The sequence below is a fragment of the Miniopterus natalensis genome, chromosome 1 (assembly GCF_054644295.1).
Source record: "Miniopterus natalensis isolate mMinNat1 chromosome 1, mMinNat1.hap1, whole genome shotgun sequence".
NCBI classification, from domain to species: Eukaryota; Metazoa; Chordata; class Mammalia; order Chiroptera; family Miniopteridae; genus Miniopterus; species Miniopterus natalensis.
In genome coordinates this window covers 78,281,519-78,300,757 of record NC_142081.1, presented here as the reverse complement: position 1 = coordinate 78,300,757, position 19,239 = coordinate 78,281,519, and the positions used below count along the sequence as shown (strand labels likewise).

The 19,239-nt window shown below is 36.2% G+C and overlaps 1 protein-coding gene across 1 annotated transcript in view; it reads right to left on the bottom strand.

The window, feature by feature from the left end:
- The window catches only part of SRP54 (signal recognition particle 54), a 51,180-nt gene that overhangs the window by 28,981 nt on the left and 2,960 nt on the right, over positions 1–19,239 (bottom strand). The window contains exons 2-3 of the mRNA XM_016198444.2: positions 8,707–8,817; positions 59–150 (exon numbers count right to left, since the gene is read on the bottom strand). Coding sequence (XP_016053930.1) covers positions 59–150; positions 8,707–8,784 — 170 coding nt within the window. The 5' untranslated portion in view covers positions 8,785–8,817. The remainder of the gene's footprint in view (positions 1–58; positions 151–8,706; positions 8,818–19,239) is intronic.

Sequence of the window (19,239 nt, the reverse complement as noted above, 5' to 3'; positions counted from 1 at the left end):
CATCCCAGTAAACTAAATTTAGTTTTGCCTGTTTTATTACCTAATTAATTGAACTTACTTTACATTTTCTCTTAGTTGTTTCACTAGTTTAATATTAACATCTGCTTCCAATAATGCTGTACATACTTCTTTTAGCATAGCATTTAATACCTGCAAATAAATAAATACAAATTGAAAATGCTCAGTGTATCATTTCCTTTTCAGTCATATAAAAACAATGGTTGATCAGTCATCATATACGACCATAGCTAAATGAAAACAATAATACACTATTGGGGGAACAAAAAGTTTTGTTAGCCTTAAAGAGATAATCTTATTAAATGTCTAGTCATCTTGTCAAAATAAGACATTCTATTTACTTTTATTCAACTAAGTATTACTTACAATTTTATTCCTATATTAAAGCAATAATAAAGACAATATACAAGCCAAAGAAAGGTACTACACAATAGTGTTGCCAATGAAATTTTCTGTCACTGAACACCTCCCCTTTGCTAATACACAACACTTTATATTCACAATATCTATTTAACTGGATTACCATGGAGGAAAATGTAACAAAAGAAAATGACCCAGTCGGACCTAACAGTCTTACTATTTCCGCTCAGAGCAGAGGAACAAAGTGAAAAGGAAACTATCCTACATTAACAACTCACTATCAACACATATTTGTTAAGTGGCAAGGCACTGTGATTAGAAGACTATAAACTAAATAAAGGCTTAAGGAAAGATGAGCCCTGGTGGTGCACTCAGTTGTTAGAGCATTGGCCCACTCATGGAAGGTCATGGGTTCGATGCCTGGTCAAGGGTGTGTAAGGAAGACAACCAACCGATGTGTCTCTCTCACACTGATGTTTCTTCCTCTCTCCCCCAACTCCCTCCCTCCCTTCTACTCTCTAAAAATCAATGGCAAAAATATCCTTGGGTGAGAATTCATGAAAAAAAAAAGAAAAGATGAGGCTTTTGCTGCTCATGTAAATAAGTGTTTACACACTAGAAGGTAAGCTCTATGAGGGCAGGGATAAAACCCTTGTAAGCATTTGTGCACCCAACACAGGAGCACCTAAATATATAAAGCAGATCTTGATGGGCATAAAGGGAAAGATGGACAGTAATACAGTCATAGAAGGGGATTTTAACACCCTATTGACATCAATGGATAGATCTTCCAGACAGAAAATAAACAAGGATATGGTGGCTTTAAATGACACACTAGATCAGATGGATTTCACTGATACCTTCAGAATATTTCACCCCAAAGCAGCAGAATATACATTCTTTTCAAGTGCACATGGAACATTTTCTAGGATAGACCATGTGTTAACACATAAAACAAATCTCAAAAAATTAAGAAGACTGAAATCATATCAAGCATCTTCTTTGATCATAGAAATCAATCACAAGAAAAAAACTGAAAACACACAAAGACATGGAAGCTAAATAACATGTTACTAAACAATGACTGGGTTAACAATGAGATCAAGGAAGAAATCAAAAGATACTTTGAAACAAAAGAAAATGAGAACACAACAACCCAAAATCTATGGACACAGTAAAAGTAGTCCTAATAGGGAAATTCGTAACATTACAGGCCTATCTCAAGAAACAAGAAAAAGCTCAAATAAACAATCTAACTTTACACTTAAAGGAACCTGAAAAAGAACAACAAAGCCCAAAATGAGTTGAAGGAAGAAAATAATGAAGATCAGAAATAAACAAAATAGAGTCTAAAACACCAATATAAAAGATCAATGAAATCAAGAGCTGGTTCTTTGAAAAGATAAAAAAGATTGGCAAACTTTTAACCAGACTCATCAGGAAAAAAAGAGAGAAGACTCAAATGAATAAAATCAAAAATGAAAAAGGAGAAGTTACAACTGACACCAAAGAAATACAAAGAATTATAAGAAAATATTATGAACAACTATATGCCAATAATTTGGAAAACCTGGACAAAATGGATAAATTCCTAAATACATATTTTTGTTCCAAAACTGAGTCAGGAAGAATCAAAGAACCTCAGACAGATTACAACTAGAGAAATTGAAGCAGTAATCAAAAAACTCCCAGCAAACAAAAGCCCTGGACCAGACGGCTTCACAGGTGAATCTTACCAAACATTCAAAGGAGAACTAACACCTATCCTTCTCAAATTATTCCAAAACATTCAAGAGGCGGGAAGATTCCCAAGCTCATTTTATGAACCCAGCATTATCCTAATTACAAAACCAATAAAGACACAAAGAAAGAAAATTATAGGCTGATATACCTGATGAACTATAGGTGCTAAAATCCTGAACAAAACACTAGCAAACTGGATACAGCAATACATTAAAAAGGTCATATACAATGGTCAAGTTGGATTTATTTGGGGGATGCAAGATTGGTACAATATCTGCAAATCAATAAATGTGATACATCACATAAGCAAAATGAAGGATAAAAACCTCATGATCATATCAACAGATGCAGAAAAAGCATTTGATAAAATCCAGCACCCATTTATGATAAAAACTCGGCAAAGTGGGAATAGAGGGAACATACCTCAACATAGTAAAAGCCACAGATGATAAATCCACAGCGAACATCATACTCAATGGGCAAAAAATACAAGAGTTTCCCTTAAGACTGGGAACAAGACAGGTATGAGCACATTCAACACTCTTATTCAACACAGTCCAGCGAAGTCCTAACCCCAGCAATCAGACAAGAAGAAATAAAAGGTATCCAAATTAGAAAGGAGGAAGTAAAACTGTTGCCCTAGCTGATGTGGCTCCGTGGTTAGAGTGTGGGCCCACCCACTGAAGGTCAAGGGCAATTCCCGGTCAAGGGCAATTGGGTTGCAGGTTTGATCCCTAGCCATCGTTGGGGTGTGTACAGGAGGCAACCAATCAATGTGTCTCTCTAACAATGATGTTTTGCTCTCTCTCTCCCCTACTTCCCTCAATTCTACTCTCTCTGAAAATCACTGGAAAAGCCCCACCGGCGTGGCTCAGCAGTTGAGCACTGACCTACGATCCAGGAGATCAAGGTTCGATCCCCAGTCAGGGCACATGCCCGGGTTGTGGGCTTGATCCCGTGGAGGGCATGCAGGAGCCAGCCAATCAATGACTCATCATTGATGTTTCTATCTCTCACTTCCTCTCTCTGAAATCAATAAAGATACATTTTTTTTTTTTTTTAAATCAATGGAAAAAATATCCTTGGGTGAGGATTAACAATGAATGAATGAATGAATGAATGAATAAATAAATATTATTTTTTTAAAAAGTACAACTGTCACTATTTTCAGATGACATGATACTGTATATAGAGAACCCTGAAGATTCCAACCAAAAACTATGAGAACTAAGAAATGAATTCAGTGAAGTAGCAGGATACAAAATAAATATCCGAAATCAGTTACATTTTTATACACCAATAATGAACTATCAGAAACAGAAACTAAAAAAACAACCCCATTCACAATTGCTTAAAAAAACCCACACACCTAGGAATAAATTTAACCAAGGATGTAAAATACCTGTACTCAGAAAATTATAAGACACTGAAGAAAGAAACTCAAGAAGACACAAATAAGTGCAATTATATACTGTGTTCACGGACAGAAAAAATTAGCATCATTAAAATATCAATACCACCCAAAGCAATCTATAGATTCAACACAATTCCTATCACAATGCCAATGGCATAGTTCACAGAACTAGAACAAATATTCCAAAAATTTATATGGAAACACAAAGACCCCAAATAGCGACAGCAATCTTGAGAAAGAAGAACAAAGTTGGAGGAATCACACTACCTGATATCAAACCATACTACAAGCCCATAGTAATCAAAACAGCATGGTACTGGCATAAAAAAAGACATATAGATCAATGGAACAGAACAGAGAGCCCAGAAATAAACCAAGCCTTTATGGTCAATTAATATTTGACCAAGAAGGCAAGAGCATATAATGGGATAAAGATAGTCTATTCAATAAATAGTGTTGAGAAAACTGGACAGGTACATGCAAAAAAAATGAAACTAGACCACCAACTTACTCCACAGAAGAATAATGGATTAAAGACTTAAATGTAAGTCACAAAACCATAAAAATCCTGGAAGAAAACAAAGGCAGTAAAATCACAGACATCTCACGTAGTGAAATTTTCACTGATACATCTCCTAGGGCAAGAGAAACAAAGGAAAAAATAAACAAATGGGACTACATCAAACAAAAAAACTTCTGCACAGCAAAAGAAATCTTCCTCAAAATCCAAAGGGAACTGACAGTATGGCAGAACATATTTGCCAAAGATACATCTGATCAGGGGTTAATTTCCAAAATATGCAAAGAACTCATATAACTCAACATGAGGAAGACAAATAATCCAATTAAAGAATGGGCAAAGGGACCTAGCTAGTTTGGTTCAGTGGTTAGAGCGTTGGATCTTGGACTGAAGGGTCCCAGGTTTGATTCTGGTCAAGGACACATATCTTGGTTGCAGGCTCGATCCCCATCCCCAATCAGGGCTCATGTGGAAGGCAACCAATCAATGTGTCTCTCTCACATCTATGTGTGTGTGTGTCTCTCCCCCCCTCCTTTCCACTCTCTCTGAAAAGCAATGGAAAAAATATCCTTGGGTGAAGATTAAAAAAAAGAAAAAAATGGGTAAAGGACCTGAATAGATACATCTCCAAAGAGTACATATAGATGGCCAAGAGATATGAAAAAATGCTCAAAGTCACAAATCATCAAGGAGATGCAAATTAAAACGACAATGAGGTATCACCTCACACCTGTTAGAATGGCTACCATCATTAAATCAACAAATGATAGGTGATGGTGGAGATGGGGAGAAGGGGGAACCCTAGTACACTGCTGGTGAGAATGCAGAATGGTGCAGCCACTATAGAAAACAGTATGGAGGTTCCTCAAAAAATTAAAAATGGAACTGCCTTTTGACCCAATGATTCCATTTCTATGAATATATCCTAAGAATCTTGAAACACCAATTGGAAAGACTTTATGCCCCCCTATGTTCACAGCAGCACTATTTACAATAGCTAAGATCTGGAAACAGCCCAAGTGCCCATCAGTAGATGAGTGGATAAAAAAGTTGTGGGACATTTACACCACGGAATACTATGCAGCTGTAAAAAAGATGAATCTCTTCCCCTTTGGGACAGCATGGATGAACCTGGAGAATACTATGCTAAGCGAAATAAGCTAGTCAGAGAAAGACAAATATCACGTCATCTCACTTATATGTGGAATCTAAAGAACAAAATAAGAGGACCACAGACATGGAAGCATGAAACAGACTGACAGATCTCAGAGAGAAATCGGGAAGGAGGATGGGAAGAGATTAACCAAAGAACTTATAAGCATATATGAATAGCCCATGGACACAGACAATAGACAGGTGAAGGCGTGGGGTGGGGTGGGGTGGGGTGGGAGATGGGAGGAGGGGGACAGAGGGAGGGGGAAATGGGGGACACCTGTAATACTCTCAATAATAAACTTTTAAAAAATGGATTAAAGACCTAAATGTTAGACTCAAAACCATAAAAATCCTAGGAAAACTCATAGGCAGTAAAATCTTAGGCATTTCTTGTAGCAATACTTTTCCTGATATACTGCCTTAGGCAAGGGAAACAAAAGAATAAACAAATGGGACTACATTAAACTAAAAAGGGTGTGCACAGCAAAGGAAACTACCAACAAAATGAAAAGACAACCCACTGAATGGGAGAACATATTTACCAATGATACATCTGATCAGGGGTTAATGTTCAAAATTTATAAAGAACTTATAAAACTCAACACCAAAAAACCCAAACAATCCAATTAAAAAATGGGCAAAAGGATCTGAACAGAAACTTCTCCAAAGAGGACATATAGATATATGGGAAATAAACATATGAAAAGATGCTCAATGTCACTAATCAACAAAAAAATGCAAATTAGCCCGGCCAGGCATGGCTCAGCAGTTGAGCGTCGACCTAGGATCCAGGCGATCAGGGTTCGATTCCTGGTCAGGGCACATGCCCGGGATGGGGGCTCAATCGATGACTCATCATTGATGTTTCTGTCTCTCTCTCTCCTTCTCCCTTCCTCTCTCTGAAATCAATAAAAATATATTTAAAAACAAAACCAAACCAAACAAAAAACACTAGAACATGAACTTATTTTAAAAAAATGCGAATTAAAACCACAATGAAATATTATCTCACACTTGTCAGAATGGCTACTATCAATAAGTCAGCAAACAGCAAGTGTTGGTGAGGATGTGGAGAAAAGGGAACCCTCATGCACTGTTGGTGGGAATGTAGATTGGTGCCACCACTGTGGAAACCACATAGAATTACCTCAGAAAATTAAAAATGGAAATGTCATTTGACCCAGAGATTCTACCTCTGGGAATATATCCTAAGAATCTTGAAACACCAATTAGAAAGAACTTATGCACTCCTATGTTCATAGCAGCCCAATTTACAATAGCTAAGATCTAGAGACAGCCCAAGTGCCCATCAGTAGATGAGTGGATTAAAAAGCTGTGGTACATTCACACCATGGAATACTATGCAGCTGTAAAAAAGAAGGATCTCTTACCCTTTATGACAGCATGCATAGATCTGGAGATTATTATGCTAAGCCAAATAAACCAGTCAGGGAAAGACAAATACCATATGATCTCATTAACATATGGAATCTAATGAATAAAATAAACTGAGGAACAAAATATAACCAGAGACATAAATACATGAAACAGATTGACAAATGTCATAAGGAAGGGAATTGGGAGGGATTGGATAAAAGAAGGTGAAGAGATTAGCCAAAGAATATATATGGATAGCCCACGGACATAAAACAACAGTGTGATGAAGGTCAGGGGAGGGGGGGTGAGGGCTGGGTAGAGGTGGGCAAAAGGGAGGAAAATGGGAGATATCTGTAATAGTGTCAACAACAACAAAATTTAAAACTGAAACTGCCTAAAACCCAGCAATTCCACTCCTGGGAATATATCTGAAGAAACCTGAGAAATTGATTCGGAAGAATATAAGCACTCCTATGTTCACTGCAGCATTATTTACAAAAGCCAAGATTTGGAAGTAGCCCAAGTACCCATCAATAGATGAGTGAATAAAAACTCTGTGGTACATTCACACAACAGACTACTACTTGGCCGTAGAAAAGAAAGAAATCTTACCATTTGTGACAGCATGGATGGACCTGGAGAGTATTATGCTAAGTGGAAATAAGCCAGTCAGAGAAAGACAAGTATCATATGATTTTACTTATATGTGGAATGTAATGAACAAAACCAACAAGCAAAATAGAAGCACACTCATAAATACAAAGAACAGGCTGACAGCTGTCAGAGGGGAATGGGGTTGAGGGCTGGGTGAAAAAGGTGATGGGATCAAGCAAAAAACCCCAAAAAACTCAACAGACACAGACAACAATATGGTGATTACCAGTGGGAAAGGGCTGAGGATAAATGGTGATGGAAGACTTGACTTGAGGTGGTGAACACACAATACAATATACAGTTAATGTATTAGAGTTGTATACCTGAAACATTTATAATTTTATTAACCAATGTTACCCCGATATATTTAATTAAAAAAAAATAAACGCCTGGATGAGCAATTAGAGAAAAGATTCTAATTCTGGTTCTTCCAATAAATAAACATGTGAAACTGACTTTCTGTTATTAAATGAGAGGCTGAACTAGCTGAGCTCAAAGATGATCCCAAAACTATTTAATAGCATTAGCTTACTGTGTTGACATCATATTCTACATTAGAATTTTTTTCAAACTTCCAAGTTAGAAAGTACTTTTTATCTATTATTTAATTTGATTCTTAAAACCATCTTGTAAGGTAAACACTATTTCCTCATTTTGTACATTAAGGAAGCTGAAGTTGACTTGCCCAAATTTCTATCATACAGCTACTAAGTAGAATGGTAAATACGGTCTTCCAAAACCAAATTCAGTACTTTTCCACTGGTACCACAAAATATAAAGTTTTCTTGTGGATTATAATCATCTTTTTTCAATTAACAAACCATTAAAATACAATGTGTAGGGAAAAATGGGAGAAAGAAAAATCTTAAAACAATAAGGCCAGGAAGAAGAGTATTTCAGATACCATACAAGGAGTCAGCTTTCAAAATCTCCAAAAAATTGCCCTGGCTGGGTGGGGCTCAGTTGGCTGGGGTGTCGTCCTGTACACCAAAATGTTGCAGGTTTGATTCCCATAAAAATGAATGAGAACTTCAGAGAAAATAAATCAAAGTAGCCAAGATAAAAATACTAGTCTTATCTAAGAATGCTAAATAAATGTTGAGGAGAAAAGGTCAGGTACACACATGCCTCGCCAAGAAAGAAGCAGGATAATGAAATTTCAGGCCTATGTCAAGAGACAAAGCAAAAGTATATTTCCAAACCTAAGCCATTTTCAATATATAAAATGTATGTCATTTTTACATATAAGTTAAGGTTTTGTTCTGTTGTAATTCTTTAAATAAACTTGAAATTAATAGGAGGATAGTCATCTCTCAATAAAAAACCACTATCTATTACATCCATTTTAGATTTTTATCTACATGTATTAAATCAACATCAAGATCAACATAAAGATAGATATTACTAATAGTCCATCTCCCCAATGCTAGGGATGATGTGCATATATTTCACATATTTTACATACCTCTTCATTGATAATGGTGGCATTGCTCAATGAGCGTAATGCTGATGTTATTTTTCTTCCAAGGTCTGCTAATACCATCTTGGAGGCTTTAAGACGTGATTACAAGAAAATCTAGGAAGGAAAAAAAAATTAAATCAAAACACTTGAAAACAATCAATACCAGTTCCCACAATTGTAGACTTCTAAAGCAGAGTATTTACATTCAAATTAAAGTACTTTACTGTTTAAGTACTATAACTTCAATTCCTATAGCTTCAAACTGCAGCTTCAATACAGTCATGTCCAAAGCTAAAGCTGTTACTTGGTTGTGATGCCTTATGTTTGAACACCTAATTAGAATATTCTATATGAATCAGTATATTTAACATGTCAGATAATTTTTGAGGAAATAATGACATGATTGCAAATTAAACCTATTCTTATTTTGGACATACTTGTGAATATGAGTAACTGACGTATCATGTACATTTTTAAATGAAAAGAGAAAGAAAAATGAAAGAAAAAGTTAAAAAAAAGGGGGAGGTAAGTTCCCCACCCAGGAATATCGTCTAATTTACCAAATTGAAGGGCTTTTAAAAAACTATTTTGATTCATAATTTAAGCAAAAACCCCCCCCAAAAAAAACCCAAAACAAAAAACCCCAAACACACACACACAAAAAAAGACAACAAAATTCCCCATAGAAATCAAAAATTTTATTTAATAAATCAAACTTTTCATACACATTACATTATAACAATCAAGAAAAGTGGTATATTATTAATTGTAATAATGTGACAATATTACATATTGTAACAACCAAGAAAAGTGATATACTATTAATCTCCCTATTTTAAAGCTGTTCTTGATTCCCCAACTCTAAACCAAGATAACCTCAAAGGCTCGTTCCAGCTCTAAAATGTTAATGGTTTTATAAAGTGTGTAGATGTACCCAGTACACATTAAGTCAGCATGCAAAGACTCATGGATGATAAACAAGCAAATGTGACTCAGTGTCCCTGCCCTCAAGTTGCTTATCTCCTAGCTGGCAAGACAAGGCACATAAATGAACAGCAAAATAAATTAAATATTAAGAGAGAATCCCTTTTGCCTGACTGTCTTCATAGTGGGCATTGGCTTTTTCCTGCCTTCAGACTCAAAGTGAAACATCCTAGGTCCCAAGCCTGCCGGACTTCAGACTGGAACTACACCACTGGCTTGGCTCTCCTGAGCCTCCATCTTGTTGACTCACCCTGTGGATCTTGTGACTCTCAGCCTCCATGATCATATGAGCCAATTCCCATAATAAGTCTATTTTTATATATGTGTACAGACATACACACATCCTATTGAGTTTGTTTCTGTGGAGAGCCTTGACTAACACCAATAAAGTACGAGTTCAAAGCTAGCAATAAAAGTTTATGGTCAACTGCCAATGATTGATTACTTCTGTAAAAATTCAAAGGAAGAAAAAACAGGCTCAAGTACACAGAATAGGCTTTATTGAAAAGGCTGAATATGAATTTGATCCTGAAATATGCGTAGAATTTGTATAGGTGGAGAAGAGGACAAAGGTAATTTGAAGAAGGTGAAATGGCACAACCAGAAATGGAGACATGGAAAAAGCCTGGGACATACTTAAACAATATATATGCACTGAACTTATAGATTATTGAGTATTATTTGGGGGACAGTAAATAAAACATTCTGGTCAGGACAGAGGGCTATGTATAATTTAAAGGAAATACAAATTATAAAAAGCTCTAAAGAACTAAGTTAAGAAATATCAATTGTCCAATATAGCAATATTGGCTCAAAACAACTGTTGTTCAAAACAACTGTTTTGGTAACTCTTCCAAACGAATTTAGCCTAATTTAGTCAACCAAGATTACCTCGACTAGATCCTATCTATACAGCATACAGGAGACTAAAAATAAGAGAAACAAGAGGGGAAAAAAGAGCTGATTCATTCAATACAGGGAAAGTGGAGAGATGAGGGGTGTCAAAAGAAAGGGAAAATGCACTCAAGGACCAATCACTGGCAAAGACATTCCAGGCTGAACTCTAAGTTAAACACCACCCTTCCACTGAGGTAAAATTTCATAATTTGGAAGCTAAAAATTACTACCAACACTTGATGGAACTGAAAAAATGTGCTTACCGTAAATTTTTTACAGTTACATGGCTACTTAACTTGAAAGAGCAACTGCTTCATAGAAAAGATGCAGAACTTTTTATTTCTTATCCCATACACATTACATTACATTATTATTGCTCAAGTAAACATGTATTCTACAGGTTAAGAAATAAGATTCAGATGTTTCAGTTCATCCCCTTTACCACTGCATTACCAGGAGTGACATAATCCTAATTATGACATCACAATTAACTTTTTTAAAGATCATGTCATAACAGATTATCCCCCATTTAAAAAAGCTATACAAGTTAACTCTTAAAAATAAACCTATTTTCCCATGTTGACTGGCTCTTTTAAAATAAAAAATACTTCTGTGAAGTTTCCCAACACATTCTTCCTTATGTAAGTACTTATTGGCAGCAAATTTTTAAATATATTTGCCAGATTATAAAAATCTGCACTTCTAAAATAATAATATTTAATATCTTTTACTTATACAGTGCTGCCTCTGCAATTTCCAAAGACATACTTCTGAAAACTCTTGTTAGAATTCTGTTCAGAAACTCAACAACTTCCCATTTCATGCAGAGGGAAAGTCCTCAGAATGAATGGAATGTAAGGCACTCCCAAATACTCTCTATATCTATATCATCTATCACCTATCTATCATCATCTATCTACCTGTCTATCTATCTAGTAATCATTCTGACCCTCCTGTTGATACTGCACATTTCCACCTCAGGGCCTTAGTACTAGCTGGCATATTCTTTCCTTGGCTGACAATATAGCTCCCTCCCTCATCTCCCTGACTGCTGTCCAGATGTAATTTCTCAATAAAATCTTCCCAAATCACTTGTTTAAAATTGCAAACCCTCGACCCTTTATTTTCTCTCATTGTTCTAATACCAACTAACACATGATTTACTTATATTGTTTGTGGTCTGTATGTTCCAACTGAAATGTAAGCTGCATGAGGCCAGGTATTTTTGCTTCTTTTGCTTTCTCCTACAAGCTCGCTGCTTTATCTATCCTCAATCTTATAGAGTAAGCCCTCAGTAAAAATGAACTTTATGAATGAATATGTTTTTGTTTTGTTTTGTTTTTAAAATATATCTTTATTGATATATAAATAAATATATATATATGTTTCCAGAGGGAGGAAAGGAGAGGGAGAGAGAGAGATAGAAACGTCAATGATGAGAGAGTCACTGATGGAGCCCGCAACCCGGGCATGTGCCCTGGCCGGGAATGGAACCCTGATCGCCTGGATCCCAGGTCGACGCTCAACTGCTGAGCAACTCCCAGCCGGGCTTCTTTCTTTCTTTTTTTTTTTGAATGATGTGTTTAAGACCTTAAGGAAAAAGCAAGACTAGGGAACCAAAGTCATGAGAAAGGCCTTACAAATATCTTTTAAAGACCATTAAAATAAACCAAAGAAGAAAACATGACAATTCAGAATATAATCAATGACCTAGGTAACTGATATTGTACAGTTAACATTCACTTGCCATTATTTGAAAATCACACTATGTTGTACACCTAAAACTAATATTGTATGTCAACTATAATTGAAAAAATCACCAAAGAAAATCAATGACCTAAGTAATTGATATTGTGCAATTAATATTTATTTGCCATTACTTAACTTTTGAGAATTTCCCTAAAAAGAATTTCCAACAAGATTCTTAAAAATCAACTTCACCTTTGACAAAATCCAGCACCCATTTTTGATAAAAACTCTCAGCAAAGTGGGAATACAGGGATCACACCTCAACATAATAAAGGTCATATGTTACAAATCTACAGCCAACATCATACTCAACGAGAAAAAATAAAAGCATTTCCCTGAAGATCAGGAACAAGGCAGGGATGTCTGTTTTTAGCACTCTTACTCAACATAGTATTGGAAGTCTTAGCCACAGTGATCAGAGAAGAAGAAAAAATAAAAGGCATCCAAACTGGAAAGGAAAAGTGAAACTCATTACTCCCCAATGACATGATACTGTACATAGAAAACCCTAAAGACTCCACCAGAAAACTACTAGATTTAATAAATGAACTCGGCAAAGTAGCAGGTACAAAATTAACATTCAGAAATCAATGGCATTTTTATACACTAATAATGAACTCTCAGAAAGAGAAAATTTTTAAAATCCCATTTACCATTGCAGTAACAACAAAAATAAGATACCTTGGAATAAACTTAACCAAGGAGGTAAAAGACCTGTACTCCGAAAACTATAGGACACTGAAAAAAGAAAGAGAGGAAGATACAAACAAATGGAAGAATATACCGTGTTCATGGATTGGAAGAATTAACATCATTAAAATGTCCATACTACCCAAAGCAATCTATAGATTCAATGCAATCCCTATTAAAATACCAAAAGCATATGTCACACATCTAGAACAGATCTAGAACAAATACTCCAAAAATTTATATGGAACCAAGAAAGACCCCGAATAGCCTCAGCAATCTTAAGAACAACAAAGTAGGAGGGATCACGATACCAGACATCAAGTTATATTTCAAAGCCACTATAATCAAAACAGCCTGGTACTGGCACAAGAACAGGCATATAGATCAATGGAACAGAACAGAGACCGCAGAAATGGACCCAAGCCATTATGCTCAATATTTGACAAAGGAGGCAAGAGCAAACAATGGAGTAAAGACACACTCTTCAATAAATGGTATTGGGAAAACTGGACAGGTACATGCAAAAAAATGAAACTAGATCACCAACTTACATCATACACAAGAATAAACTCAAAATAGATAAAAGACTTGAAATCATAAAATAGGTAAGTCGTGAAATCATAAAAATCTTAGAAGAAACCATAGGCAGCAAAATCCCAGACATCTCCCATAGCTATATGTTTGCTGATACATCTCCTAAGGCAAGGGAAACAAAGGAAAAAATAAAGAAATGGGACTACATCAAAATAAAAAGCTTCTGCACAGCAAAAGAAACCATCAACAAAATGGCAAATATGGGAGAACATGCCAGTGATACATCTGTTAAGGGGTTAATTTCCAAAATATATAAAGAACTCACAATTTAACAAAAGGAAGACAAACAATCCAATAAAAAAATTGGGCAAAAAAAAGCCTTAGCGGGTTTTGCTCAGTGGTTAGAGCGTGGGCCCTGTGGACTGAAGGGTCCAGGGTTCAATTCCGGCCAAGGGCATGCACCTCGGTTGCAGACTCGATCCCTGGGCCCTGGTCAGGGCACGTGGGAGGCAACCAATATATATGTCTCTCTCACATGGATTTTTCCCTTTCTCTCGCCACCCCCCGCCCCCACTTCCACACTCTCTGAAAAAGCAATGGAAAAAATATCCTTGGGTGATATCCTTGGGTGAGGATTAAAAAAAAAAATGGGCAAAGGACCTAAATAGACACTTCTCCAAAGAGGACATACAGATGGCCAAGGGATATATGAAAAAATGCTCAAGTCACTAATCATCAAAGAGATGCAAATGAAAACAACAATGAGATTATCACCTCACAACTGCCAACAAACACAAGTGCTGGCGAGGATGTGGAGAAAAGGGCACCCTTGTACACTGCTGGTGGGAATGCAGACTAGTGCGGCCACTATGGAAAACAGTAGAGTTTCCTCAAAAAGCGCCATTTGACCCAGTGATCCCACTTCTGGGAATATATCCTAAGAATCCCAAAACACCAATCAGAAAGAACATATGCACCCCTATGTACATAGCTGTGCTATTTATAATAGCTAAGATCTGGAAACAGCCCAAGTGCCCATCAGTAGATGAGTGAATAAAAAAGCTGTGGGACATTTATACCATGGAATACTATGCAGCTGTGAAAATGGATCTCTTACCCTTTGAGACAGCATGGAGGGACCTGGAGAGTATTACACTATGTGAAATCACCAGTCAGAGAAAAACAAGTATCACGTGATCTCACTTATATGTGGAATCTAATAAACAAAATAAACTGAGGAAAAAAAATAGATCCAAAGACATGGAAGCATACAACAGACTGACAAATCTCAGATGGAAGGGGTGAGGGGGCGGGGGATGGGAAGAGATTAACCAAAGAACTTTTATGCATATATGTATAACCCATGGACACCGGCAATAGTGTGGTAAAGGCCTGGGGAGGGGGCAGGAGCAGGGTAGAGGGGGTCAATGGAGGAAAAGAAGGGGACATCTGTAATACTTTCAACAATGATGATCAAAATTTAACTTCACCTTGTTCTAATATGCACTCTAAAATGAAAAACATCTTTTTAATGTTAACAGCTAACCCTGTATCTCAAATTGGAGTAACTGATAATTCAAGCACACTCACTCAAAATTCTCTAGGGTAACTAAAACAATTCATAGAAGTAAATCTGTGTGAACTAGAATTTCACAAAAGAGGAATCTGTACTTAGATGGGGCTGCCGGAAAGGTAAGGGATTACTGTATAGTACTTCACATAGTTTAACATCTATTATCTCATTCCACCCCCACAAAAATTTATGACATAAGCAGGTTAGGGAATGGAACAGCCATTCCCTACCAAAAAAAGCAAAATAACTTCCCACAGTCCCTTGGCTACACAGCCTTAGGTCGTACAGTATGAATGATGCTTTAAACATCCCTGTGGACAAACAAACTCCAGAGACAACTTTTTACTTGCTATACAAGTGAGGAAAATCGTATTTTGAAAGCAAAGATGCACATTCCTCCTCATGAAAGAGTAACTGCAATGTCCAGAAAGAACTGATAAGTATTACAGCATCAAGATGTACAACTGTTCCTGGCCTGAGTCACACATTCTTCTAACACAGAGTCTGACTAGAAGCTGGATAGTGAAGTGATGGAAATAGGCTCAAGTATGGGGTGCCCTAAGTAAGGCAAGCACGGGACCAAGTATCATACTTACCTGATGCAGTATGAAGTACTGGAAAGAGCATGGGCTTTGGAGTCTGACAGACTTGGATTCAAATCCCAGCTCTGCTACATACTGGCTGTGTTACTTTGGGAAAGTTACTTAATCTCTCTGAGCCTCACTTTCCTCACCTGCAAAATGGAGATAATACCATTATCAAGGTAGTTATTCTGAAGGATGTTGTGAGGATTAAATGAGACAACATGTATAAAACTGTCTGCAAGTGCCTACTATATTAACCATTACCTTCCTTTTGTGATGAATGATACTAACTCGCTCTCCCTATATTATCTGAAGTGTGACTGAACTGGAAACTTTCTAAATAATGCTACTAAAGTGCATGTTCCATTACCCAGAAACCACCCCCAGTATATTTAACATTTAGTACCACGTTACATGTACCTGATTGTTATTCAATAGAAGCTGGGGTGTCCAAACAGCCAATTTTCTTTACACAAGCAATTATAAATATTCTTGCCAGAACCTTGCCTGACCTGAGGTTATATAAACAGATCCTAATTATAAAGATTTCAAATCCTATTACAATCATGCACCTCATAATGTTTCAGTCAACAACAAACCACACATACTATGGTGAGCCCATGAGATTATAATGGAGCTGAGAAATTCCTATTGCCTAGCGACATCACAGCAGTCATAACGTCATTGCGCTATGTATTACTTACATGTCTGTGGTAATGCTGGCGTACAGTGTTTATAAAGTCTACAGTAGTGGACATTCACATTCACTTACCACTCACTCACTGACTCACTAGAGCAACTTCCAGTCCTGCAAGCTCCATTCATGCTAAGTGCCCTATGCAAGTGTACCATTTTTTACCTTTTATTCTTTTTTTAAAAAATGTCTTTATTGATTTCAGAGAGAGGAAGGGAGGGGGGGGAGAGAGAGAGAGACAGAAACATCAAAGATGAGAGAGTCAGTGATCGGCTGCATCCTGCACGCTCCCTACTGGGGATCAAGCCCGTAACCTGGGCATGTGCCCTGATGGGGAATCGAACCATTATGTCCTGGATCATAGGTCAGTGTTCAACCACTGAGCCATACTGGCCGGGCTATATCATATTTTTACCGTAGCTTTTTTATGTTTAAATACACAAAAACTTATCACTGTGTTATAATTGCCTACAGTGCTCAATACAGTAACATGCTATACAGCTTTGTAGACTAGCAGCAATAGGCTTTACCATCTGGTTTGTAAGTGCACTTTATGATGTTCACACATTCACAAAATTGCCTAACAATGCACATCTCAGAACGTATCCAAATTGTAGTATGTGACTATACAACAAAAACCCTTATAAATAACTTTTAGCCCTGGCCCGGTGGCTCAGTTGGTTGGAGTGTCATCCCTTATACCAAAGGTTACAGCTTTATTCCTGGTCAGGGCAAATACCTAGGTTGTGAGTTCAATCCCCGGTTGGGGCACATACGGGAGGCAACTGATTGATGCTTCTCCCTCACACTGATATTTCTCTCTCTCTCTTCTTCTCTCTCTAAAATCAATAAAAACATATCCTCAGGTGAAGATTTTAAAAAAACAAAAAAGTTCTTTTAAACCCTAATGACTTATTGGATCAATATTAGACTAAAGAACTAAATATACAAATATATGATGATTAGTAATATCTTTAGAAAAATCACTTCTGCATTATAAACTTTTATAACCTAGTCAAAAGCCCAAACCAACACTTGCTTTCCTGATTATACTACTACATGTATATATTTTTAATTCTGCACAGCACATGTATTCATAGTCTAGGGCCAGAGAAAAGTAAATTTATTTAACAAAGCGGCCTATAGGTATTTTATTGGGTAAAATAATATTTGAATAGCATTATAATGTTAATTATGACTCTTAAATTTAGGGATACTTTTTCATTCTGATTCTATTTAGTCCTCCAAGGAAATAACTGACCTTTATGTTTTGTGATTACAAGAGGATGCATGTTCATTGTAAAAATTCAAACATTACAGAAATATTAAAGGTAGAAAATTAAATTTCCCTAAACCTAATCTCTCTTGTCCCCTGATAACCACCAATAGTAATTTGGTATACATTCCTATACATTTTATTTTCTATGCTTATAATTTAGGCAAGTTTTCTCAAGAATTACGGTTTTGGGGGGAGTGAAGAGGGAAGCAGAAATGAGGAAAATTCTTCTGTAAATATGCTTGCTAATGATAAAAATATGCTTAAACCCCAAAGGCAGAATATAAAACTGCATATATTATATAATCCACATTTTGTCTACAAACAAATATTCAGAAAATGACAATAGCCAACAGGAAAATGGAAACAAAGGCACAATCAGATACCACTTCACACACACTAAGATGGCTATAATAAAAAAGACAAGATAATAACAAGTGTTGGTGAGAATGTGGAGAACCCGCATACATAGCTGGTGGGAATGCAAAATGGTGCAGCCCTTTGAAAAACAGTGGCAGTTCCTCAAAATGTTAAACATAGTTACTATATGACCCAGTAATTCTACTCCTAAGTACATTCAAGAGAAAGTAAGACACATATCCACACAAAAATGTGTGCATGAATGGTCATTAGCAGCATTATTTATGCTAGCCAAAGAGTTGAAACCACCCAAATATCCCTCAACCAATGAGCAGATAAATAAAATCTGGTATTATCCACAAAATGGAGTATTACTTGACAATAAAAAGAAATGAAGTACTGATACATGCTACAACATAGATGAATCTTGAAAACATTATGCTAAATGAAAAAATGACAGTGACAATAAGAGCACACACTATACGATTCCATTTATATGAAATATCCAGAAGAAGCAAATTTAAAGAAATGGAAAGTGGATTAATAGTTGCTTAGGGCTTAGGAGTTTGGGGAAAATGAGGAGTGATTATTAATGGTGATGAGGTTTCTTCATGGAGTGATAAAAATGTTCTAAAACTGATTCTGGTGATGGTTGCACAACTCTGTAAATAAACTAAAAACCACTAAATTGTACACTTTAGGTGAAGTGCATGGTATGTAAATTTTATTTCAGTAAAACTGTTAGAAAATAGAATTTGTCATCTCTGGATGGTATTTACTAGTAATATATATATATACATATATATATATATGTATATATATATACACACACACATATATAAAATGTTTTTGTAATTTCCAAATTTTTGGCAATGAGTAGGTATTATTTCTAAGTCAAGGGGAAAATTAATTATTTTTCAAAGTGCTTCTTGTAAGAACTACAGTGATATTATATTAGGAGTTCAGATGGAGTTGCCACTTGTATTCATTTAGTTATTCACTCATTAAGTACCTCCTATTTGCTCCAGGAATTGTCCCAGCATGAGAAAAGTTCTAACTCCAAGTCCACAAATTACATCAACTTAACAGATAAGACTCCACTGTTAACTTCAAAAGATAAATTATGAATCACACCACCAATAACTTCATTGTCTTAATTTTGCACCTCAGAAAACTCCTATTTCATTAAAATTGT